The sequence below is a fragment of the Erinaceus europaeus genome, chromosome 3, assembly GCF_950295315.1.
Source record: "Erinaceus europaeus chromosome 3, mEriEur2.1, whole genome shotgun sequence".
Lineage (NCBI taxonomy): Eukaryota > Metazoa > Chordata > Mammalia > Eulipotyphla > Erinaceidae > Erinaceus > Erinaceus europaeus.
Window position 1 is genome coordinate 141,602,677 of NC_080164.1, and position 27,019 is coordinate 141,629,695.

Sequence of the window (27,019 nt, forward strand, 5' to 3'; positions counted from 1 at the left end):
CAAGGATCCCTCCTTTTAGCCTGGCAACCATGACCAGCCCTCGGCCAAGAAGGGCAGAAATTCCCAAACCTCAGAGTTGGCGCCAGAGACTGGAGTCTCTTCATCCTTCTTAATCATAACTATTTGGACTGGAGAAGAAACCAGGGAGGAGGACGCGGTTCTGCAGCCCTGCTTCTCGAATCGTTAACCTTTCCCCCTGCAAAGGCTTGAACCCAGGTCCCCGTGCTTGAGAAAGTGTGCACTTTAACCGTGTGCGCCACCGCCAGGCCCTCAGAGGACGCCGTTCTGACAGGCTGGGGAGCGGCCCAAGTGGGCTGGGGTCTAAGCTGGAGGCCGCGGGGTGCCCAGCCAAGAGCCGAACCCGGCACCCCCGGGCGCCCGGACGCTCCACCCCGCCCCGGCAGGAGCGCGCTGGGCCCGGTCCCGGGAGGGGTGGCGCCGGCGGGGCGACAGAGTTCTCGCCGCCTCGGGGTGTGGTTCCCTGGGACGGCCGGGCGGGGCAGCGGCTTTAAGGCGCGGGCCAGGGGAGCCCGGCTCACTCGCGCTCCCGCGCCGCCACCACCGCACCCCACCATGGAGGGGCCGCCGCTGCCGGCCCTGCTCCTCGGCGCCGCCGGGCTGCTGCTCCTGCTGCTGCCCCTCTCCTCTTCCTCCTCTTCCGACGTCTGCGGCCCCTGCGAGCCGGCCTCCTGCCCGCCCCTGCCCCCGCGGGGCTGCCCCCTGGGCGAGACCCGCGACACCTGCGGCTGCTGCCCCGTGTGTGCCCGCGGCGAGGGCGAGCCGTGCGGGGGCGGCGGCGCCGGCAGGGGGCACTGCGCGCCGGGCATGGAGTGCGTGAAGAGCCGCAAGAGGCGGAAGGGTAAAGCCGGGGCAGCAGCCGGCGGCCAGGTGGTGAGTGGCGTGTGCGTGTGCAAGAGCCGCTACCCGGTGTGCGGCAGCGACGGGACCACCTACCCCAGCGGGTGCCAGCTACGCGCCGCCAGCCTGAGAGCCGAGAGCCGCGGGGAGAAGGCCGTCACGCAGGTCAGCAAAGGCACCTGCGAGCAAGGTGGGCACGAGTGTCCTCGCCACCCCGGGTTCCGGGGCGCGCGCAGCGAGAGTGCGGAGCGCCCCCTTGCGGGGGCCCACTCGACGGGGCGTCCGCTGCCGGCGCGCAGGGCGCTGGTTTCTGAGACTTCTGGGCGGGGGGCCTTGCAGGGATTTGGCAGCTGTTTAGACAGAGTTAAGCAATATCAATTCTTTTTGGAGAAGCTTTATTTTAAGTTTGGTGCGCGCGCCCAAAACTCAGAACTTTACAAACCGTGAGAGAGAGAATAAAAGTTTTCAAATTCCATAGACTCCCGTATCCTCAAAACTCACCCAACATATGCTAACAGCTGGCAAAACCGACTTGCAAAAGCTACACGCACTGTGTTGGAAACCTGGAGGTGTCATTTTCTCTTCATTCTTTCCTGACTTGGGAGTATACTAGAGGCTAAATCAAGAGATGGGGAAAGGTTGACTATTAAATTATAAAATAAGAACTGTTTTTCGAGATTAGTAGTTTGTCCCAAGTCTAATTGGCTAGACTGTATAAAAATTTTAATTGAAAGCATAGTTTCTTAATATTAAGAAAAATGATTCATCCACTTTAAATTACAAATTCTCAGACAGCAGTCTAGCTGACTAATTATGTGTGGGCAAAAATATGAACTCTAAAGCATGGTCTTATGGTGTAGATTGTGTTGTGAACTGTTTTCTTTTCCTACCCCCTAACTCCCATTGTAAGTGTGTGTAATACATCCTCAGGAATGCCTTTGAGATTATATTTGATTATTTTATTCCAAACAAGTCCAGATTTGCATAATGAAAGGAGAAAGTGAATAAAAGCAGGAGGAGGGGGCAATGGGGAGTGGAAACTTTAAGAGCCTGAGTGCCTGAAATAGGTTTTCCATAGGCAACAGTTTCAAAGGAAAGTTAGCCATCCAGCCTTGGCAGTCCCTCTCCATGTCCCCGCCAAGGAAGAAAGGGGAGACAGCTAGTTCTCCTGTAATATCAGAAGCAGTTGCCTTTCCAACACAGCTCAAACTTTCTCCAAACTTTCCAAGTAATTTTTTGCTTAGAACTTTTCCCAGAAATGTCTTCACCAGTTTCAGAGTTCACAATTAAAAATCTTGAGTGTTGTAACTATTAACCGTTTCTGTTATCACCACCTTAAACTTAGAGAGAATCACAACCCAAAATAATGCATATACTTTTCCAGTAGGAATTGTCATTTGTTCCTTTGGATCTCATTTATCATTTATGTCGTGAAAAGGGAAATATGCATAGTTTAAGAATTCATTCCAACTATTGAAGTTTTTTTTTTATAAACATTCCAGGGTTTGTTTTTTTTTTCCCCATCATTTCCCAAAATCATTGGCTTTATCAGAGCAAAGGTTATTCTGGTGTTGTTACTTTCTAGCCTATAGTTTATTTTTATCCCTTTTCTCTCCTGCTGTGTACATTCTAAACTCTCACATGGTGCAATTATAAAATGCTGAGATTGATAGTCTCATAGTACTGGTCATTAAACCTCACTACCACATATACTCAGCTCCTCAACATATCTTCAGACTGCACTTCTTTTGAGGGAATAAACCTGATTTTCCTTTATCTGTGGGGAAAATATTAGGAGAAATAACATCTAAAACTAGAACCCTTGACATAAATTGATGTTTCTTTCCTAATCTAAATTTAGAAATATGAGACCTAGGAACCACTTATAGACATTGGCAGAAAGAGCAAAAAAGGGAGTTGGGCGGTAGTGCAGCAGGTTAAATGCACTGATTTGAGTATTTCAGGCTCTTCATCTGCAGGAGAGTCGCATCGCAGGCATTGAAGCAGGTCGGCAAAAATCTTTCTCTCCCTTTCTCTGTCTTCCCCTCCTCTCTCCATTTCTCTCTGTCCTATCTAACAACGACATCAATAACAACAACAATCATAACTATAACAACAATAAAAAAAACAAGAAGGGCAACAAAAGGGAAAATAAATAAATATTTAAAAAATTTTAATTAAAAAAAAAGAAAGAGCAGAAAGGGGCGGGGGTAGATAGCATAATGGTTATGCAAACAGACTCTCATGCCTGAGGCTCCGTCAAGTCCCAGGTTCAATCCCCTGCACCACCATATACCAGAGCTGAGCAGTGCTCTGGTAAAAAATAAAAAATAAAAAATAAATTAAAAAAAAAAAAAAGAAAGAGCAGAAAGGCTGTGAGGTCCACCAGAGTACTTTCCCATAGCAAACACAAGAGGCTCTGTAGTCCATTCTCCTAATTCATGTCTCCTGACTCCTGGATGTGTTTTGACAGCCATAGAAACAAACCCCCACATGTGTCATTTCTTCTGTACAGGTTAGTAGTGACGTTTTGCAAAATAAATTAATTAATTAAATAATAGGAAATGCATTTCCTAACTTCCTCCAGCCATTTTTACTCTCAAGGAGAAAAAACAAACTTGAGTTATGTTTGCTGGAGTGACTATAAGAAGGAAACATTCATATAACACATATTTATCAAGCTCTTGTCTCGTGCCAACACTGTGCCAGCTCCTATCCAGCCAGGGATGTACAACACAGACCTATTCTTCTTAAGAAAAGTTTCCTTGCAATTGCAAATACACCTCCCACAGCACTGGTCCTGGAGCCCTGAAACCACTTTCCATCTTGCCCTTCTTTCTGAGAATGCCTTTTACCCACCTTCAGAGGACAGGTCTTGGTTTGCTCATTTTCTATGATCTGCTAGGAGACAGAGCCATTTTGAAAAGCTGTCAGAAAAGTAATGAGCAAATAATCTCAGACCTTGGACTGTCATCTTGAATTTAGTGCTATTGGAAGTTGTGAGTACATGAATTAATTTTTATTTTTTTCATTCTTAAGGGTCTCTCTTATTAGTACCTTCAGCACAAAAATTAAAGTATCTTGAAGGATATATGAGACAAAAACTCTTCACAATGAGTCTGTTCTAACATTTTGACCTCTCCGGCTCCTTTTCTGGCCCAGTCACAATAAGTGCTTGCTATTTTCTTGTGTTTCCAATCATACCATCACTCCCTCAGTTTTCATTCCTCTATCCCCTGTGAACATTCAGCTTTCCAGGAATCAGCCAGTATCACTTTCTCTGTGAAGCTCCTTGACTCTCTGAGTGTCCCCACCCCACCATGAATTTTGTCAGCTCTGTGTGGACTTCCAGCAGTTTTTTCCAGAAAATGTTTATTGCACACACAATGTATATGTAAGCTAGAGACAGTCTAGCAGAATCATCAAGACACTGAACTTCACACCTGGACTCTCTAGTTATGAATCATAATTCTGCCACTTTTTGGACTTGAGGGAATTGTTTGGCCTTTCTGGACCTAGGTTTTCTTACCTGTAACATAAGAATAACTATCTCACAGGTACTTCATGAATCATCATGGTTCAGTATTATGAAGATTATTCATAGAAAACACCCAATGATATTCATTGCTGCCATTATTCAACTTGGGATACATGAGAGAAGAGAATTATTACTCCCTGATCTATCCTTAGGGGCCCAGGTCCTGGTGCTAGTAAATAAATATCTGTGGCATGAATTAATGAACACATGAATTTTCTGGGTGCTTTTAGTCTCAGGGTAAGCAGCCTTGGTTAAGGGAAATGGTCTCTCTTTTCTGGAGTTTACTAATAGCTTTAGAGATAAGCAAGTAAACAGATTTTTTTTCAGGTGTATTTGTCTGTGCATGTGTGTATGTGTGTGTGTGGTGAAGAATGTGCATTTGGGAAATAGGATAGTGACTGGAAGGGCTGGATTAGAGCAGTATAATGTGAAGTGGGCAAAGCCTTGCAGAAAAGGCATGTGGGAATTTCAGCAAAGGGAGGTTTGAAGAGCAAACAAGCTCCCCTAGTTAATATAGAGCCTCCCCCACTGCTCCCAAGGGCTCTTAAATGTCTGTCTTCCCCATTATACTGGAAATATTCTACAAGAGGGACCACATATCAGTAATTTTTTTCTTTAATTACCAGGGTTATTACTGCTCAATTCCTCTGCTCCAAGTAGAGTTCTTTTTTTTTAATTTTTATTTATAAAAAGGAAACACTGACAAACCATAAGGTGAGAGGGGTACAACTCCACATAATTCCCACCTCCAGAACTCTGTATCCCATCCCTTCCATTTTTTTCAAGATAGAAGGTGACAAACAAAGAAGGAAAACAAGACAGAAAGAAGGAGAGACAGTGCAGCACTTCTCCCCTGCTCCTGTGCAGGTGCTTCCCATGTGATGTCCATGAGCTCAATCTCAGGTCCTTGCATGTGACAAAATGTGCACTTTACTGGGTGAGCCATTTCCTGGCCCTTCCACCATATAACTTTTTTTTTAATGTTTATTTATTTATTCCCTTTTTGTTGCCCTTATTGTTTTATTTTTGTTGTTGCTGATGTCATTGTTGTTGGATAGGACAGAGAGAAATGGAGAGAGGAGGGGACAATGGGGAGAGAAAGATAGATACCTGCAGACCTGCTTCACTGCTTGTGAAGTGACTCCCCTGCAGGTGGGGAGCTGGGAGTTCGAACTGGGATCCTTACACCGGTCCTTGTGCTTTACACCACTGGTGCTTAACCTGCTGCACTACCACCCGACTCCCCACCATCTAAGTCTTTATGGACACAGTCACTAGATAATAGTTGGGTACTTCAAAAATATTTGTTGGTTAAACAAAGAACCCTCTTACAAAGTACTTTGCCATTTTGGAAATGCAGGCAATGGATTGTTGAGCCTCCCTGCTCTCTTCTCCTTACATCTCTGTGATCCTGACTCATGGTCATCTAATCATCTAAATTTACCCATCACCTTCTGCTACCCTGAGTTCTAACACTAGTGGTCCCTTTCCCCCCAGACCCTGACATTTCCATATTCATTGCTGCTGAGAAATATGTTCAAAGCAGCAGAGGGCTTCAGGAAAGATTTTGCTTCTCAGGAACTCATTTTACTTGGTGAATTTAAAATAGTTGTTCTTTGAGAAGCTTACAGTAGGCCCATTTTCATGATGATAACATTATTTAAATGTCCATCTTCTATTATTCTCCTTCAGTGAATCTGTGAACTTGTGATACTGTGATATATAATATATATTTGATCTTCCTCCTGTTCCTGCTATATATAGCACCTAGGACTTTTGAAATTCCTTAAGCACTGAGAACTATCAGTGTGTCTCTTGTTATGTAGTAAATCTTCAGCTGTGTGGTCAACTTTAGAAACATGCTAATTTTTAGCCCCCAAAAGAAGAGGATGATTTCTGGTGGAGTCACTTATATGACAAGTGAGTTAGAACTTTCAGTCCTATCCCCTGACTTTCAGGAGTATGAATTCAATAGCCAGCAGGCAGTGCTTTAGTTGATCATTCCTGTGTAATACTACCTCCATAGGAACCCAAAAGAACTATAAGTTGGAAGGGATGGTGAGTTGGTGAATATATGGAGGAGGTAATGTGCCCAGGGAAAGCATAGAGGCTCCTAGCCTACTCCCCATACTTTGTCTTAAGTATCTCCTGTATTCAGCTATTCCCGAATTACATTATATTATAATCACTTGACAACCTAGCAAGTAAACTGCTTCTCTTTTATGGACTGTTTATGAACAGTTTTATGAACTGTTCTAGCAAATTAATTAAACCCAGGAAGGACATTCTTAGATCCTCCAACCTTAGCCAGTTGAGCAGAAGCAAAGGTGACATGGTTTGCATTAGGTAGTTGAAATGGAGGAGAGTCTTGTAGGGCTGAGCTGTTAACTGGTAACACCTGACACTATCTCCCAGAGAAATAGTATCAGAATTGAGTTGAATTGTAGAACACCCTGATGATGTCAGATAACTGTTTAATAGTACAATAAATAAATAACCACAATGGAATTGCCATAGTGTCAGTGTTATATAACTGGATGTTGGACGTTGAAACAGAAGGGTTCCAAAATTATATGAAATAACTAATGGCCCAATTTATCTCAATGGAATACAAGTCAGCAAGCTACTTTTTGTTAAACTAATCAGTTATGCCACCAAAAAAAAATTTTTTTAAAGGGCTCAAGAGATGGCAATCCTTAACCCAGATTTGTGGAGAAGAAACCAGAAATAACTCTCTAGAAGTGGGTGTTAACCAGAGAGAAAGTGAGGAAGAGAGCGAAAGAGTGAAGGAGAGAGAGCTTTCTGAAATGAGAGATGATCAAGTTGGTGGGACCTAAAATGTGCCCAAAGAGAAACAAACATTTTATTAAGGGGTTTATGAGAAGAAGATAGTTTATTAGTGCTAACAAAGTTAACTATTCTTGGCTATACATGTTTAGTTACTGAATCTGTTTTCTGGCCAAAAATCTGCAATCATCTGTCCTTGTGATCCACATGACTTCTCTAGCTATTATTCGCTTGATGGTATCTTAAAATAATTGCTTTTGGGCCCAGTCCAAAGATCTTTGACCCAGTTCAAACAATACAGATAAGGCAGTTTCTCTATAATGATTCTTTAGCACTGTTTTAAAAATGGATTCACAGATGGCAGCTTTTTACAGACTTCCTAACTGAAACATGTATGAGAAGGGCCTGACCAGAAAAGAACTGGTATGGAGGTAGGAGTGAAGTTGGGGGTGGGAAGAGGGCTGTGGGTGAGGGAAACATCATAAGAAGGGATAGATAGCACATAGTTCCGTGGGGCTGCCTGGCAGAGTGGGAGAGCTACACAGTTGGCAGAGCAGTGTTGGAGGGTCTCGTGGGTTGTTAGGGCAGTTAGACACTCACAAGAACAGTGGGTGCCATCAAGTGCGATAATTGGATTTGTGCTTTTAAAACATCTCTGTTGGTTGCCCTTCAGAAATAGATTGAAAGGGACCAAGACTGCTGTTAGAGACTCCCATTAGGAAGCTATTCTAATAAACCCTGCAAAGAGATCTAGCCTCCTTTTTCAGAAGACCTTTGGTTTCTCTCTCAGATCTTAGAAGCACTGTCAGATCCTACCTGCTGTGGCAAGCTGTTACTTGGGAGTAGAAAGTCTGGACTGAACTTACTTAGTGACTCCTCATAGTACCCCCACATGACTTTTCACTAGCCACCCCTGCTGGTCCCAAATGCCAGTCACTTGCTCATTTCAGGAATATGTGCCCCCTAGATTATTCTTGCCACAATCATATCAGAAACAAACAAACAAAAAACTACGCCTGGAAGAGTCTACCCTAGCCCAATACAAACAATAAAAAAAATTTTTTTTCTAGTCTCACAATGCTTCAGAAAAAGAAAATAGACAGCCTTGAAGAATGGACTTAAAGGATTTAAGATTCTTTTAGAAGATGGTAATCCAAGAACAAATTGATGTTTCTTCATAGTATGAGAATTAGTCATTAAGTAGAAGATTCCGGATCTAGTGTTCTATAATTTTTTAGGAAATGGAATTAAAAGTCCTGTAATTAAACAGCCACCAAGAACATTCATTATTATTATTAGTAGTTTATTTATACAGACATGGAACTAATTCAAACAACTGCATGAAAATACCTATTTTGACTGGCCAGAGCCTACCAGGGAAGATTGTGTCCATCTCAGGAAGAGAAGAGGAAAAAAGGAAGGACATTTGGAAGTAGTAATAGGTATAGGTGTGACTTAGAAAGGAAGAGAAGGCAGAACCATAGAAAAAAAATAGACAAATACATATATTTAGACAGATAGTTATAGAAGTAATAGTCAACCCATATCTGCAACCTTGGGAAAATTACTGTAGCTTCCAGTGGAGGGACACAGAACTCTGGTGGTGGGAACTGTGTGGAATTATATCCTGTTATATTATAATTTTGTAAATCAATGTTAAGTCACTAATAAAATTTTTAAAAAAAGATTGTATCCATTTCTTGAACCTTTTTCTGTTTTGTTGATTGTTTTGTCTCCAGAACCTACAACTGTGTCTGCTACTGACTACTCCAAAAACCTTTGTTGAATTAATGTAAATTTCAACCTTTGTTGTTGTTGTTGAGTAATGATACTCACTGTCTGTAATTGAAGTGTTCCAAGAAGTTAGGATATGTATTATGTAGCCATTGTTTTGGTTGCACTGCTGTTTGTATGGCTGCCACAGAATTCTCTCTTTGCTGAGACTTCCTTAAGGTCTGATCTCAGTGCTAGTTAAGTGTACTGGAAAAGAATGATTAGCCTCTTCAGATACAGTTTGAAATAAATAGATCTTTATAGACTGGCCTAAGAGCACTGGACTTATATATTTACTTAATAGTACATTTTTTGTTGTTTTTTTTGTGGCATTTTATTCCAGTTTGCATTTTTAAGGGGCTGGGTGGTAGTGCACCTGGTTGAGTGCACATATTACAATGCACAGGGACCCAGATTCGAGCTGGTCCCTACCTGCAGGGGAATAGCTTTGAAAGTGGTGAAGCAGTGCTGCAAGGTCTCTCTTTATCTCTTCCTTACCTCTCAATTTCTGTCTGTCTCTATCCAATAAATAAATAAAACAATAAAAATGCATTATTAATCATTTCTATTGAATCAACTGCATTATTATCAGGCATTAAACCAGCTCCCCCTGCTCCATGCAGCATTGCTGATAGTATGGCCTATTTACATAATCATTGTTTTGTCTCATCTATCTTCTTTCTACCTCAAGACCCACCCTGCCTTCAGGGTATTAATCAATCCCACTGGTTAAAGCCTTTGCAACAGTTGCTCAGGGAGTTTCTACCATTAGCTCACTCTTTCCTTTTCTCTACCCCCTTTCCTAGACATTTCCTTTTCCGACTTGCCACTTCCGGTTTTCTAAGATATAAAAGCGTTGTCTCTGATCAATAAAGACGCATTGCGTCCCAGTTCTGCCATGAGTTCCTGGTCGTTGACTAAGCAGCAGCCCAGGTTGGCTCCAGTCAAGTTCTCTCCAACCCAGAGAGCACATGCCCAGGAAGAAACACCCTCACACGGCACGTTATAACATTATGTAAGTTTTAGATGTACAGCGTTATAAAGTCAGCATCTGCACATGCTACATTAAACTCATCACTAAAACACAAGGTACATGTAGACTATACACCAGAAAGAACTTGCCAGAAAAAACTGTTGAATACTGTAACATGCCTATTAGAAGTCTGGAGAATTCTGTTTAGAATAGTCTTTTTTTTTTTTTTCTGGAAAACCAAGAGATGAGAAAGAAGGGAGGCACCTGGGAAAGGGTGTTATAACTTGTAAAATACTTTACATCTTACACCTGTGATAACAGATGATGAAGTTAAATAGACTTTGTACGTTTTTAAATATGCTCTTCATCTTGTCCCTAGAAACTGCCCTCAGAATTTACCATAAGCTTGCCTTCTAAAAGAAACTGCCTTATAAGATTATTTTTTGGCTAGGTTAGTAGGAAAAAAAAAAAAAAGTCTTGGATAGACTTCAAGGACAACCAGCCTTCCCTCATTCTAATTCCTCCCCACCATGGGTAAAAATATGGTGCTTCCTTTACCTCAAATTAGCCCACAAATGTTGTTTTAAATTGTAAGATACATAATATTTTTTTAAAGGATAGCATCTTGTTTTTAATCAGCTGTTAAAAGGGGGTCCTGAGTGGTCCGGGAGATTGCACAGTGGCTAAGGCACTAGACTCTCAAGCATGAGGTCCTGAATTCAATCCCTGGCAGCACATGGACCAGAGTGATGTCTGGTGTTCTCTCTCTCTCTCTCTCTCTCTCTTTTATCTTTTAAATAGTTTTTTAAAAGGGGGGGGGTCCTGAATCATTGTCAAAAGACTTTTTAAGTCAGAAAATAGATACGCATAGCCTTTATCATAATGTAGATTCAAGAGTGGCATCATCAGGAAACTTTACTGTGGAAGAAAACACAAGTATGTGAAAGAAATGAGTTGGTTTATTTTAAGCAGTTTTAAAGTTTTCCATAAGTCCTTTTCTTTTTAGGAAGAGGATAGGAGGTTGTGAGGAACTAGATAAGTTCAAGGAAAACTATTCCAAGCCTGTTCTATGTAAATTTTCTAGGACACCCCACCCCCACCACCTCCTCCAAATCTCCAAGAAAAAGTGGGTAAGGTCAGGAGAAGAAAGTCAGGGTTGAGCATGGGGGGGGGGGGGGGGAATGTTGATTTTGTTTTGTTTTATTTATAAATGATGTGGTAAATAGTTAAACTCTTTTATCCCAAATTGAATTGATGGCAGAATTATCTGGTGCCTTTAAACAAGCTAATTTGTTGAATTGACTTTACTACTCTACAGAGAAAAGCACAAAGAGGTTAATTAGAAACAGCTGGAGCTAACAATGAAGCACATACTCTCCCACCCCCCTCAATGCTTCTACCAAGCAGTGGGCTACCAGAGAAACCATCCAGGAAATAAGTTGGTCCCTAAAGCAGGCTGAGTTTGCAGTGTTTTTGTGTCTGAAAATAAGAAAGGTTCAGATCAGGTAAAACAGACCTACTAACCTAGTGTTGACAAAGCCCCAGTCATAGGGTGTAAAGTTACTAACTTACAGTAAGAAAGTTAACACGGCCAAAAAATGTTCAAAGTAAACTATATCCCTATGAAAAAGCAACACCCACAAAACTTCAGGATAACATGTGATAAATGAGGGTACAGCTTACTTCACCTGCTTCACAGAGTTAATTATTGCAAATGTTAAATTATCGAAGAGAATTATGAAGTATCAAGTAAATATAAGTGATTAGCATTGACCGTAAACTACTTCAGGGAAAGAACTCGACATCATCTATTGTTGAATAGTACCTGCAGTACTTTACAGTTTACTGAGAATTGTGTGACTGTTTTTTCATCTACTATTCACAACAACTTTGGAAGGTAAGGGGTATGATCTAATTTTTTAATTGTTTGTTTGTTTGTTTGTTTATTGGATAGAGACTGAGAGAAATCAAAGAGGACAGAAAGGGAGAAACAAGAGAGATACTTGCAGCACTGCTTCACCACTTAGAAAGCTCCCCCCCCACACACACACACACAGATGGGTACTAGAGACTTAAACTTGTTCCTTGCAAATTGTAATATGTCACTCTGTTGGGTGCCCCACTACCCAGCCCTGATAGTTTCATTTTTATTAAGGAAATAGTATTTTACAATACTGTAGTTGTCACAAAGAGTACAACTTTGACACTTCCCTAAAATGTGTGGTGACACACCTTACCCATCACCCAAACCACCACTCTCCCTCAACCACAGTCAGAGAGCCCTGCTCCATGCTAACATCCCTCCCCTTTAGTAGCCTCATCTCAGCAGACACAGAATAAAGGTTATCCCTCCATGTTATAACAAACTTGCTACAAAATTGTGTGTGTGTGTGTGTGTGTGTGTGTGTGTGTGTGTGTGTGTGTGTGAGAGAGAGAGAGAGAGAGAGAGGGAGAGAGAGAGAGAATTTATGTATACCACAAGGTCCTCCCATTCTGTGAGGGGTCTCTCTGTTTGTTTAATAGTTTCTTTGGATGTGCAGAAGCTTTTCAATTTGATGTAGTCCCATTGGTTTGTTTCTGCTTTGGTCTTCCTTGCAATTGGGTTTGATTCATCAAAGATGTCCTTGAGGTGTATGTGGGAAAGTGTTTTACCAATGTTTTCCTCTAAGTATTTGATTGTTTCTGGTCTGACATCTAGGTCTTTGATCCATTTGGAGTTGATTTTTGTTTCTGGTGAGATAAAGTGGTTCAATTTCATTCTTCTGCATGTTTCAACCCAGTTTTCCCAGCACCATTTATTAAAGAGAGCCTCCTTTTTCCATTTAATCCTTTGGGCCCCCTTATCAAAGATTAGATGCCCATAGGTGTTGGGATTTACTTCTGGGCTTTCAATTCTGTTTCACTGGTCTGTATGCCTATTTTTGTTCCAGTACCATGCTGTTTTGACGATGATGGCTTTATAATATAGTTTAAGGTCTGGGAGTGTGATGCCTCCATTTCTGTTTCTTTTCCTTAAGATGGTTTTGGCAATTCTAGGTGTTTTCAGGTTCCAGATAAATGATTGTAGTGTTTGTTCTATTCTCTTAAAGAAGCCTGGTGGAACTTTGATGGGTATTGCATTAAATTTGTATATGGCTCTGGGGAGAATATTCATTTTGATGATATTTATTCTTCCAATCCATGAGCATGGGATATCTTTCCATTTCTTGGTATCAGTTTCTATCTCCTTGAGTAGCGACTCATAGTTTTCAGTATACAAGTCTTTCACTTCTTTGGTCAACTTTATTCCTAGGTATTTGATTGATTTTGCTGAAACAGTAAATGGGAGTGATTTCTGGATGTTTTCTTCTTCAGATTTAGTGTTTGCATAAAGAAATGCCACTGATTTTTGTACATTGATTTTGTAGCCTGATACCTTGCTATATTGCCTAACAACTTCCAGTAATTTTCTACTGGATTCTTTAGGTCTTTCTATGTATACTATCATATCATCTGCAAATAGTGAGAGCTTGACTTCTTCCCTTCCAATCTGTATCCCTTTGATTTCTTTCTCTTGCCTGATTGCTATGGCAAGAACTTCCAATACTATGTTGAAGAGTAACGGTGACAGTGGACAGCCCTGTCTAGTCCCCGATCTGAGGGGGAATGCTTTCAGCTTCTGTCCATTGAGTATGATGTTGGCTGTAGGTTTGCTATATATAGACTCCACTATCTTGAGGAATTTCCCATCTATTCCCATTTTTTGTAGAGTTTTGAGCATGAATGGGTGTTGGATTTTGTCAAAGGCTTTCTCTGCATCTATTGAGATAATCATGTGGTTTTTGGCTTTGCTTTTATTGATGTGATGAATGACATTGATTGATTTATGGATGTTGAACCAGCCTTGCATTCCTGGGATGAATCCCACTTGGTCATGATGAACAATCTTTTTGATGTGTTGCTGTATCCGGTTGGCCAAGATCTTGTTTAATATTTTGGCATCTATGTTCATCAGAGATATTGGTCTGTAGTTTTCCTTTTTTGTTCTGTCCCTATCAGCTTTTGGTATCAGGGTGATGTTGGCTTGATAAAAGGTGGAAGGGAGTATTCCTGTTTCTTCAATCTTATGGAATATCTTAAGAAGTATGGGTATTAACTGTTTCCTGAAAGTTTTGTAGAATTCATTTGTGAAGCCATCTGGTCCAGGACTTTTGTTGTTGGGGAGATTCTTAATAACAGTTTCAATTTCTTTGTCTGTGATTGGTGCATTTAGATTTTGTAGTTCTTCTTGGTTCAGTTTTGGAAGTGCATAGGTTTCTAGGAATTGTTCCATTTCTTCCAGATTCTCTAGCTTGGTGGCATATAGTTCTTTATAGAAGTTTCGCAGAATTCACTGGATTTCTGTGGTGTCAGTTGTGATATCTCCTGCATCGTTTACAATTCTATTAATTTGAGTCTTCTCTCTTTTTTGTTTGGTGAGTCTGGCTAGGGGTTTGTCAATTTTGTTTAATCTTTCAAAGAACCAACATTTGGCTTCATTGATCTTTTGTATGGTTCTTTTATTTTCGATGTTGTTTATTTCTGCTCTAACTTTAGTGATTTCTGTCCTTCTGGTTGCTTTAGGGTTCCTTTGTTCCTCTTCCTCTAAGTCCTTGAGGTGTGTAGTAAGGTCGTTCATTTGGGCTTCTTCTTGGTGTTTAATATGTGATTGTATGGCTATAAGTTTCCCTCTCAGTACTGCTTTAGCTGTGTCCCAAATATTTTGATAGGTTGTGTCTTCATTTTCATTAGTTTCCAGGAACATTTGAATTTCCTGTTTGAGTGAGTCTCTGACCCAGTGGTTCTTAAGGAGCATGTTGTTTAGTTTCCAAATTCTATGTCTTTTAATAATTTTCCGTTTGTTGTTAAAAGTTAGTTTTACTCCACTGTGGTCTGAGAAGATACTTGGGATGATTTCAATGCTCTTGAATTTATTGATGCTGTCTTTGTGGCCTAACATGTGGTCTATCCTTGAGTATGTGTTGTGTGGATTTGAAAAGAAGGTGTATTCCAGTTTTTTGGGGTGGAGGAGTCTGAAAATGTCCAAGAGGTCTAGTCTGTCAATCTCTTCATTCAATTCTCTTGTATCTTTATTGGTTCTCTGCTTTGTTGATCTGTCTAAGTGTGAGAGTGGGGTATTGAAGTCTCCCACTATTATTGTATTACTATTGATGTATTTTTGAAATTCTTTCAATAGGTGTTTAATGTATTTAGATGGTCTCTCGTTGGGTGCATAGATGTTAATAATTGTTAAGTCTTCTTGGCTGATTGATCCTCTAATCATTATGTAATGTCCTTGCCTATCTTTTATTACTTTATTTAATTTAAAATCTATCGTGTCTGAGATGAGAATGGCTGTTCCTGCCCTTTTTTGTGGACCGTTAGCCTGTATGATAGTTTTCCATCCTTTCACTTTAAGTCTGTGTTTATCTTGTTGTGACAGATGGGATTCTTGCAAGCAGCATATGGTTGGGTTATGTTTTCTGATCCATCCCCCCACCCTGTGCCTTTTGATGGGTGAGTTTAAGCCATTGACATTTATTGATATTATGGATTTAATGTATTGTAGTGCCATTGTTCTAAAAAACAATTTGTTTACTCTGATATATTACAAGTATTATAGTGATGTTCTTGTTTATAAGAGGTCTTTTAGTACCTCTTTCAGGGCCAGCTTGGTGATAGTTGCCTCCTTTAACTGTTGTTTGTCTAAGAAGGTTTTGATCCCTCCATCTAGCTTGAATGAAAGTCTAGCAGGATATATTATCCTTGGTTGAAACCCTTTTTCATTCAGGGCTCGATAGATATCTTGCCACTCCCTTCTGGCTTTTAGAGTTTGAGTTGAGAAATCTGCAGAAAGTCTTATGGGTTTTCCCCTGTATGTGACTTTTTATTTCTCTCTTGCAGCCTTTAGGATCCTTTCTTTATCTTTACTTCTTCTCATTGTGACTATGATGTGTCTTGGTGTTTTCAGGTCTGGGTTGGTTCTGTTTGGTACTCTCTGGGCCTCTTGCACCTTGATATCCTTTCTGTTATTCAGGTCTGGGAAATTTTCTTGTATTATTTCCTCTAGAATGTTTGCTTCCCCTTCCTCTCTTTCTTCCTCTGGCAGGCAAATTATACGAATGTTACTTCTTTTGAGATCATCCCATATGTCTCTGTTGTTGTTTTCAGTGTCTCTCAATCTCTTTTTAAGCTCTTTCACCTCTTTCTTAGTTTTCTCTAACTCATCCTCTGTCTGACTAATTCTGTTTTCTGCTTCTGTTAGTCTGCTTTCCCTTGCCTCAGCTTCTTTCTTCATTACAGCTATTTCAGCTTTCAGTTCTCTAATTGTCTCAAGATAATCAGTATTTTCCTTGGGGGTCTCAACTGTTGTTTCCCTAATACTGCCATTCCTTTCCTCCAATGTTGTTTTCATTTCTGTGATTAATAAGTTTATTATTGCTTGCATACTTTTCTTATCTATGGTTACTTCTGACTGATTTGTGGTTTCTTCTGGGCTCTTGTCTTCATTCATTGGGGTAGCAGTTTTATTTGTTTTTAATCTACCCATTTTTTTTATTTATGTGTTTCTCTCTCTTTTTTTTTTTTAATGCTCTGTTGTTCCTCAGTTGTTGTGTTTTGAGCACAAGTAACACTGTACTAAATACCTTTATGACAATTGCACTCACCAACCTCCGGAATTACAGTAGCAACTGAAGTAAGTATTGAAGGAGTTTAATCGTTACCAGTTAGCCAAAAAATTTCTCCAGTCTGTGAAAAAATAGTAACCAAATCCCAGTGAAGAAAGAGAAAAGAAAGAGAGGATAGCAAGAATAGACAGTTATGCAAATCTACTATCCAGTGTATATTCTAGGGGTAACAAGAGTGTAAAGGGAACTAGAGCAGAGATACACACATAGAGAGTCCACTCTGGGTCAGATTTCTTCCCCAAAGTAATTCACAAATTCAGAAAGGCAAAGAAGAAAGAAGTGTATGACAAGAAAAAAAAAAAAGAGATAGTGAGAGATAAGAGAGAGAAAAGGGAGAAGATAATAAGAAGGGTTGTAATTAAAGAGCAGTGCGAGGAACTTCCCAAATGTGTATCAGTGAGTTTAAAAAAAAAAAAAAAAAAAAACCCTGTTTGGTGGTATGGGGTATCCTGCTAGTAGCTGGTCCCAGGCACTGCTTATGGGGGGGGGGGGGGGGCGGCGGGAAGGATGTATGCTTGAAAATTAAAAGGAAGAAAAAAGAATTTTTTTCCCCTATTCTAATTCTTAACCCAAATTAAGTTATAGACACCTCCTTGGTGTCATCGCTATGGCCCCTTATTGGCTGGCCTGCTAAAGGCAGAAAATCCTATTGTTTACACGAGATGTGTCCGGAGCTCAAAGGCTAGCCGCTTCTCAGTCCGCCATCTTCCGGGAAACCCCCCCCTCCAGACTTTTTTAAAGGATTTCTCAAAAATGAAAACTAGCTCCAAATCCTTTGATCCAATGAGAGCTATACTCAAGAAGTCTTTGGATCCGCTCTCAGGGTCGCGGTGGACCCTGGAGACTCCCAAGAGGAAGCCCCCGAGCTAAAGTGCTCTCTCCGGGGCCTCTGCCCGCTGCGCTCTGCAACCGGCGGAGGAGCCGCCTTCCTGGGCGGGCGGAGGACAATGCCCAGCGCACTCGCCTTGCCCGGCGCCCTGGGAATTCTGGAGCCCCCGCTAGTCCGTGTCACCTTTACTCTAATTCTTAACCCAAATTAAATTGTACTCACTTTTTGGTGTCACCCCTTATTGACTGGCCTGCTAAAGGCAGAAAATCCTACCGTTGCCGACGATGCCATCAGAGTGCTCGCTGTTAGCGACTTCTCAGTCCGCCATCTTCCTCCTTTCCCTCCCACAAGGTCCTTATTCACTCATCTGTAGTTGGACATTTGGGTCGTTTCCAAATTTTGGCTGTTAGGGGCCAGAGGGCTCACACAGTAGGATGCCTGCCTTGCCAGAACTTGTGACTTATTCTGCAGTGAACATAAGTGTGTCTGTACCTTTGTGTAGTCATGATTTTGTGTCCTTTGGATGGATATCTAGGAGAGGGATGGCTAAATCATATAGGTAGATCCATTTTTAATTTTTGGAAAATCTCCATACTGTTTTTCCAGAGAGACTTGGCAACTTTACATGCCCACCAGCAGGATATAACGGTCCCCTCTTCTCCACTTCCTGACCAGCATTTGTTGTTTTCTGCCTTTTTTATGTAGGCTGTGCTCACAAGTGTAAGGTGGCAGCTCAGCTGCTGCTGCTTTTATTTGCATTTCCCTAATAATAAGTGATGATCAGCATTTCTTTTTCTTGTGCCCGCTGACCATCTGTACATGATGAGGAAAATTATTATCTCAATTTCCAAATCAGGAAAGTGAAGGTCGGTCATCACATAGCCAGTAAATAACATTTCTGGCACTTAACACCCAGGTGTTCTGGTACAGCCACCTGTTCATGATACACTTAGACTGGTAGCCTCACTCTGTGCACAGTCTCTTCTGTAAATCTAACATGATTTTTTTTTTTTTACATCAGAAAGGTCTTTATTTGTTCCATTCTTGCTTTCTGGATGCAATAGTTCTATCTCCAACATATAAATTTCTAGACAGTTTATATATACATTTTTAGAAACCCATTACCCTTTACACTGAATCATTTCTAGACATATTTAGCTTGAAGGCATGATAAATTATCTGAAAAATGAACTTTAAAAGGTGACATTTGCATACTAGGTCAAGGAATTTATTTCTGAAAAAAATATGTTATTTGTTTGTATAGTAATAGAGTTTAATATAAAAAAGGTAAATTTAGGGGCCAGGTGGTAGCACACCTGGATATGTGCACACATTACAATGCTCAAGGACCCAGGTTCAAGCCACTGGGCCCCACCTGCTGAGGGAAACCTTCACAAGCAGTGAAGCAGAAGTGCAGATGTCTCTCTGTCTTGCCTCCTCTCTATCACCCCCTCCCCTCTCGATTTCTGGCTTTCTCTATCCAATAAATAAATAAAAGATTAAAAAAAAGAAACTTTACAATGTTTCCTTTTTATAAATTAAAAATCAAAAAAAGAAATTTTTAAATAAGTAAATTTAGCTACATTTCAGTAGAGGACTAATAATTCATCTGTATATATTAAATATAAATATTTAATATATATATTTATATATATTAAATATATATTTAATATATATATTAAAACATATTAGTAACGAATTTCATAAATTAAAATACATTATTTGACTTTCCAAGCCTAATCATGCTTTATATTGAGACTGGTTTCTAAATAAGATTCTTAAATCATAGAAATCACATGATTTTGAAATCAACAGTTGATAAAACAAAAGTTATTCACAAGCATCAAATTCTTACGTGTGAAAATTTTTTCAGAATAATGAATTGATTTTGCTTATATTGTCTTTTTGATGACTTGACAAGGGAAGTGATACACTTATGTCTGAATAGCTCTAAAAGAGTTCTGGGGCGGTAGCACAGTGGGTTAAGCGCACATGCATGAAGCGCAAGGACCAGCATAAGAATCCCAGTTCAAGCCCCCTGGCTCCCTACCTGGGGGGTCGCAACAGCAGCAGCAACAACAACAGGAAAAAAAAAAAAAAAAAAAGATGGCTGTCAGAAGCAACAGATTCATGGTACAGGCACCGGGTCCCAGTGATAACCCTGGAAGGAAAAAAAAAAAAAGAGAGAGAGAAAACTTCTAATTTGGTATAAACTACAAATTTCTTTTTAAACCTTTATCTGTTTATAGGATAGAGACAGCTAGAAATTGAGAGGAAGGGGGAGATAGGGAGAGAGGAAGAGAGACACCTGCAGCACTGCTTCATCACTTGCAAAGCTTTCCCCTTGCAAGTGGGCACTGGGAGCTCGAACCTGAGTCTCTGTACATTGTAACATGTGCATGTTATCAGGTGCACCACCACCTGGCCCCATAAACACTAAATTCTATATAGCAGACTTTATGTCATACATAACCTAATTGACATAAAGTCAATATTTATGATACAGGTATACTTTATAATGAATGCCATTTCATACTCAGTAACTAACAGTATTTCAGTGAATGCCCACAGATATGTGAGTTCAGTTTAGTCACTTATGCCAGGGACAAGTGAGAAATCTCACAGCCAGCTTCCTCAATTGCAGCCAGGAGATTCTTAAATGTTCTGTGGGCAGTTGGCATGAAAATCTTCCCAAGCAGGACCTCTTGAAACATAACATTTCTGTGTGGTATTTGATCATGTACCAGACCTTTCTGGTCACTCCAAGTAGGACAGAGGAGGAGAAAAATCACTAAGACAACTGTCAGTGTATTCCAAAATTCACTTGCCCCTGAGGTTTTGACCTGGTGCTTACTCTGAGCACACCCCCAGCCACTGCTCTACCACCAATTTTCCCCGCTGGGATAATATCACATACTCCATATCGAAGCTGTGGTTTGTGGTAAGCTACTCTCTTGAGAGAATTTGCATTCTTAGGAGTGGAAGCATTATTTTCATGTCAGTCAGGTGACAACATGCAGGAAAAAGGCTCTTATAGGGGTTTGAAAACTCAATTAAGCATAATCTATTTCGACTTTGAAAGGAAAAATGAGAGCGCACTCTAATATTCTAGCAGACAAAAATGCAGCTGACTCCAATCACCCTGTTCTTTCATGTTGTTTTTCTTGCCAGGATGTCTACAGCTTCTTTTGGAGGTTGGAAGACAGGCTTTTTCCTTCAGTGAGAAATGCTCAAAGGCATTTCATTTACATCCCTACAGATGAGCAGGCCAGCGGTCAAGTGGTTGACTTGGGAAAGCTTTAGATCTAACATCTGTTCTGCTCTCTTCAGGCCTGACCTCAAGCAAGTCAGGAAAAAAAGAATTATCGAGAAAGAGATCTTTTGGAACATTCAGAAGATTTTGAAAAGGACCACACAGAAATGAGTCTTTCGGAATTTGTCAGAGCATCCTGAGTCTGCAGGGTGCAATCTCTGCTTCCTTCTCCATGGGAGCTTTCAGAACTTTCTGTTCAGGGAACAAAAATCCAAAAGTGAATTCCAAGAGCAGCTGTAGCAATTACACTGCAACCCTGGCTTCCCCAGGACCCCCCTCAGGAGTCTATAGATCATGTGATGGGGACGGAAATGCTTAGGCAGCAGCGCCTCACAGAGTTAGAGAAGGAAAACCATCCACAGAGGCCTTTGGGTAGAGATCTTAGCCTCACTGGAGAGGGCAGATAGGATGGGGATCAAGATACCACTCCCTTTTTAGCCAGATGAAGCCTGCAAACCAGAGTGTGTCTCTACTCAGATGTGTCTCAGATCAGAGCTGCAGAGCAGAAGGAAGAAGCTGACCCATCGAGGCTCTTTCTGCATCATGGAACATTTGATTCTCTAGAAGATAACTGTCAGGCATAGACAGACCTAGCTGGAACCCTGTTGTGCTGTAGGAAAGTTAGTAGCCCCCTCTCCCATTCCTGCCTTCTGCTGTACTCTCTCTCTCTCTCTCTTAGATGACATACCAGGCCTGTCATTGCATGCTGCCCATTAGCCTGTCCAAGTACAAAGAAATGTAGTTTCTTTTTCCATCCTCTCGTCCTTTCTTAAGTTACAGAGCATGGCCAGCAACTTTAAATGGGCTGAGTATACTCAACCTACTCTCCCTAATTTCATCCCTAGACTTATGAGCCTTCTCTGGCGTTCCCTTCATAAGACAACAGTAAGCAAAAACTTACTAACCATCTCTGAAAGGCAGCCAGTTCAGTCTGTTATCTGAGGAAGATGGTGATCTCTTCTCTTTCTCATGTGTCAACTCCTTGCATCAACCCCAAACCTATGACCCTTTCCAGATCCAATCCGGGAGATGCAGGAGACAGCCACAACCCCCACAGTGACCAAGAGCTTGACAGTCTCTAAGGATGACCACAGACCTGACCCCACTGATTATCTTCAACTCTTATAATTGTGCTGGGTTACCAAGCTCTTGGCTGATGAATATGAAGAAATAGAGCAGAGAAGTTAACTTGGGAGTTAGACCACCTGAGTCAAATCTACCTCCAGTGCTTAACTACTTATATGACTCAAACCTTTTATTATTTTTACTTATCTATTTATTTTCATGGGAGGGATATTGAGAGTGAATCAGAGTAACACTCTAGCATATACTGTGCCAAGGAATCACATGCAAGTCCTGCCCTCCACCATTGAGCAACCTCCCCCAATGTGAACCTAACCTTTTTGCATCATAAGTTTCTTATCTGCTAAATAGGATGACAATAATAATGTCTGACACCACTTAGGAGTGTTGAGAAGTTAAGTGAGATAAAACATGAAAAATTGTGCCATGGGCATATTTAGACCCCACATATTACCTATTCTAGTAGATTCTTTGCATCTCACTGAAATATCATACCACCATCCATAAAATGGGCATATTTAGACCCCCCATATTACCTATTTTAGTAGATTCTTTGCATCTCACTGAAATATCATACCACCATCCACCTTGAAACAGAAGTCAAAAAGCAAAAAAAAAAAAAAAAAAAAAAAGTCTCATTGGTTGTTTCAATTTTCACTGATTTTAGCATTATAAATCCACTATGAGTTCAGTTATCCACTGTGCCACCTCCCAGACCACTCACTTTGAATTCATTTGTAATTACCTTGACAGTGAGAATTCTACACTTAGTCTTACTTTTTAGTCATACTTTGACTGATCCAAGCAGAATACTGACTCTTATGGCTCTCGATTAGTTCTGAAGCTTGTGCTTAGATCTATGTTTTAAAAAAAAAAAATGGCAGGATAATGTTCTTGTAAACAGTTCCCTGGAAACTTCCACTTAGTGCTTGTTCTTGCTCTTCAAGGATGCCAATCCTACTCCATCTCCACAAGATCTCAGAGTCCAAATATAGACAATTAAAAGGGAGCTACCCAGGCTGCTAGCCAGAGAGCAGGCTCTGCTTTACAGTTTGAAGTAGTTCTGTCTTTAATAGTGTGTGCGGAGTTCCACGTATTATTTTTTAATAGTACCTTTTAGGTATGGAGGATATTTTAGATTTTGAGGACTCAAATTTGATGATTATTGGTCTGTTTCTTCTTTGAATACATAAAAAAAAATTTGTGTTGTTGTTGGCTGGTTCATTAAAAAACATAGTTAGAAATTATGGGTCCAAAGGAGAATGTGAATGGAAATGACAGAAAAGGCACACACACACAAAAAAGAAAGAACTGGACTGGACTGGACTTATGTTCTAGAGTAGGGGTGGGGAATGTCCAGCCCTAAATCATTTGGTCTGGTTCAGCCAAGACTGCCACAAACAGGACTCGAAATTCACTAGATCTAAGAGGATTTTTGTTTTTTTCACAGCAGCATCATGTTCTGTTTTTAAAATTTTTTTTTAATTTTTATTTATAAAATGGAAATATTTACAAGACCATAGTGTAAGAGGGGTACATTTCCACACAATTCCCACCACCAGAACTCCGTATCTAATCCCCTCCCTTGATAGCTTCCCTATTTCTTTATCTCTCTGGGAATATGCTCCCAAGGTCATTGTGGGATGCAGAAGGTGGAAGGTCTGGCTTCTGTAATTGCTTCCCCACTGAACATGGTCATTGACAGGTTGATCCATACTCTCTGCCTGTCTCTCTCTTTCCCTAGTGGGTCAGGGGTCTAGGAATTGAACCTGTGACCTCCAGCCTCAGGCGTGCAAGGTATTTGCATAAGCACCATGCTATACCCCCAGCCTTTTGCTGTTTTTTAAGTTGATAATTGTGTAAAACCTGAGGATGACATGCTAAATATCCGAATGACCCTTGGCAGAAAAAGATTACCAACCCCTGCTCTAGAGAAATGTTTGACAGATTGAAAAGTGTGCTTTGTGGTGAAAACTTAGAAGTACTATGAAGCCCAAGCATCTACCAAAATCAACAATACTGACAGATGTAGAAATATTTCCATTGTGTCTGGTTCAGATAATAGCATTCAAATATTCAAGGACATAGTAAGCAACCAAATTACCAAGCTGCCTGCACTATACTCAGTGATTGGGATACCCAATAGAAGAGGTAGTTGAACCTCTTCTTGAAAAACACAATAGTATAAACGGAGTGAAAGTCGGGCCATCACTATTAAAAACATCCCAAAAAATAAAGACACTCTAAAACACAGGATGTACTTTTTAGAGCAATTGTTCTGAACTTGCATTTGTTATCTTGGAATATTTTAAAAGTCCAGGTCACAAAACAACCACTTAAATCAGAATCTTGGAGTACAGCTCAGGTGTCAGAAATTTGTAAAGCTGCCCAGGTGATTCTGATGTTCAGCCAAGGTTAAGAACTACTGTTTTAAATGGTGACAGAATTTATAGTGCATGGAAAACTGATAGTCCCAATGCTCTGTCAATTTCATTCAAAATTGCTGATGGTGGTAAGTCCAAAAAGTTATATAGCTTCTTAAATCTCTTCTCCACACCCTTATTTCGCCTTTCCTGTAAGGTGGATGCTATCATATTTTAGTGAGATGCAAAGAGTCAGCCAATCTAAACGTGCCCATTTATAGTTATTCGGTTAGATTTTTAAAATTAATTTCTGGTAAGTTTCATCTACATGTAAAAGCCAAGAAGACATAAATTACAACATAGAAGCATAGTTCTACCACTAAGTTTCTTTTTTTAATTTTTATTTAAAAAGGAAACACTGACAAAAACCATAGGATAAGAGGGGTACAACTCCATACAATTCCCACCACCAGAACTCTGTATCCCATCCCCTCCCTTGATAGCTTTCCTATTCTTTATCCCTCTAGGAGTATGGACCCAGGATCATTATGGGGTGCAGAAGATGGAAGGTCTGGCTTTTGTAATTGCTTCCCCAGTGAACATGGGCATTGGCAGGCTGATCCATACCCCTAGCCTATCTCTCTCTTTCCCTAGTAGAGTGGGGCTCTGAGGAAGCGGGGCTCTAGGACATATTGGTGGGGTCATCTGCCCAGGGAAGGCCAATTGGCATCATGTTAGCTTCTGGAACCTGGTGGCTGAAAAAAAAAAAAAAACTTCACATAAAGCCAAACAAATTGTTGGCTAATCTGTGTGGTCCGGGAGGTGGCACAGTGGATAAAGCATTGGACTCTCAAGCATGAGGTCCTGAGTTCAATCACCGGCAGCCCATGTACCAAGGTGATGCCTGGTTCTTTCTCTCTCCTCCTATGTTTCTCATTAATAAATAAATAAAATATTTTTTTAAAAAGCAAATTGTTGGCTAATCATGAACCTAAAGGCTGGGATATTGCAGATGAAGACTTGGGGGTCTCTGTTTTGTAGATAGGTTAGTAGGATTATTTTAGTTATATTCCAAAGGGCCTTTGACTATACTAGTTTGTTTGTTTGTTTGTTTGTTTGTTTGTTTGTTTCTGAGCCTGACATCTGATATGCAGATGGATCCAAGTTATTGTCTGGGGAGATAATGTCACGGCTGGAAAAAGGACCAGAAAACTGGATCAGGGAAGAGAGAAGCTCTCAAATATTGGAAAAGTATATAAATATTGTTGACTGTAAACCCCCATTAATTTGTTCTGATCTGGGACCCATATTCAGCATCAGAGCCTATGTAACCTCTACATCCCTGTAGGTCTGAACTTGCATTCCATGGTCATCAGTAGGAACATTCTGAGTTGCACCAATTTCAGGACCCATCTTCTTCAGGTGGTAAATATAGTATGTTATCCAACCCCCCTTCAGAAGATGGAACATTCTCTACCATTTTTGATTCACATTGAGGACACGGTCCTATGGGGACTCCCATAGGGGTCCATTATGTTGTTCCTGATGGAAATGACCAGTGATAATGGGGAGAGGGATCTATTCGAGGTCTAGGCTCATCGTGTTTGTGTGGGAATCCCAGGACTCCCCAACTTAGGGCCCCAGCTGACGGGGTGGCCTGATAGTGACTAAAGAGTCATCATTAAAGTATGCCATCTCTTGTCCTTATTCAGCTTTTGTAGTCCTTACTTTGATAAGGTTAGCTTTTAAGTGACTGAGGGAAATGTAATAGTAAGTAGATGAGGATGGTATCTAAGTCTATTCATTGGGAACTTTATGGTGTCTTTTTAGGTCTTTCTACTTGCTTGCTGCATATATTGACTCACTGCAAACTATTGTGCATTTTTGCTTTCAGGAATATATTTTGCCCTAATTTATGGATGCATCTGAACATATGTCCAGTGTCATGGGGCCTGGTCTATATCTAGGTTTTGGGACTTTGTTAGGAAGTGAACCACCCAAATGGAATTAGAGAATCCTATGAAAGGAAAGGTCTCACCCGAGTAATGAGGCTGAAGGGTTGACATTCCACACCTGATGTCTCTGGACACAATCTAAAGTGAAGCATACCAAGGTGGTACTCATTGCTTTGATTAGGCTGGGATGAGCAGATATAGTATCATTTGGTATGAATTGAGAGAAGCATGCAGAAAAGTGAGCCCCATCCTAGAGGTTCCAGGATTCGGGGAAATATAGGCTCTATAGAGGAAGTGGGAGGTTCCTGCTGTCTTAGGGTTTAAGAAGGCAATAAATAGTTATCAAATAAATAGTTATCAAATTATTTGTCATTTGGGTTAATTTTGAAAATCCCTTTGTTAGGATTTTCTGTATCATACACAACATCTCCATGATTTATGTACTTTGACACTATTTGTATATAGCTGTGTCTTATAGAATAACGCCACCAGTTGCTTCTGTTCTCCCAGTCTCCTTAGGAGACTAAGCTTTTAGGAGAGCCAACATTTCAAAGACTCAGCCTATAATCTGTGCATTACAATGTTTGAGATGGTGGGGTTGGGCAGTAGCGTAGCCAGTTAAGTGCACAAAAGCTCAAGGACCAGTGTAAGGATTCTGGTTTGAGCCCCCAGCTTGTCTGCAGATGTCTATCCTTCTCTACTCCTCTCTGTCTTCCCCTCCTCTCTCGATTTCTCTCTGTCCTATCCAATAACAACAATAACAGCCACAACAAGGGCAACAAAATGGGAAAAATAGCCTCCAGGAGCAGTGTATTGGTAGTGCTGGCACCAAGCCCCACA

At 40.8% G+C, this 27,019-nt stretch overlaps 1 protein-coding gene across 1 annotated transcript in view; it reads left to right on the plus strand.

Moving 5' to 3' along the window:
• The first annotated feature begins 415 nt into the window (after positions 1–415).
• Positions 416–27,019, plus strand: part of IGFBP7 (insulin like growth factor binding protein 7) — an 87,361-nt gene continuing 60,757 nt past the window's right edge. The window contains exon 1 of the mRNA XM_016188490.2: positions 416–1,048. Coding sequence (XP_016043976.1) covers positions 574–1,048 — 475 coding nt within the window. The 5' untranslated portion in view covers positions 416–573. The remainder of the gene's footprint in view (positions 1,049–27,019) is intronic.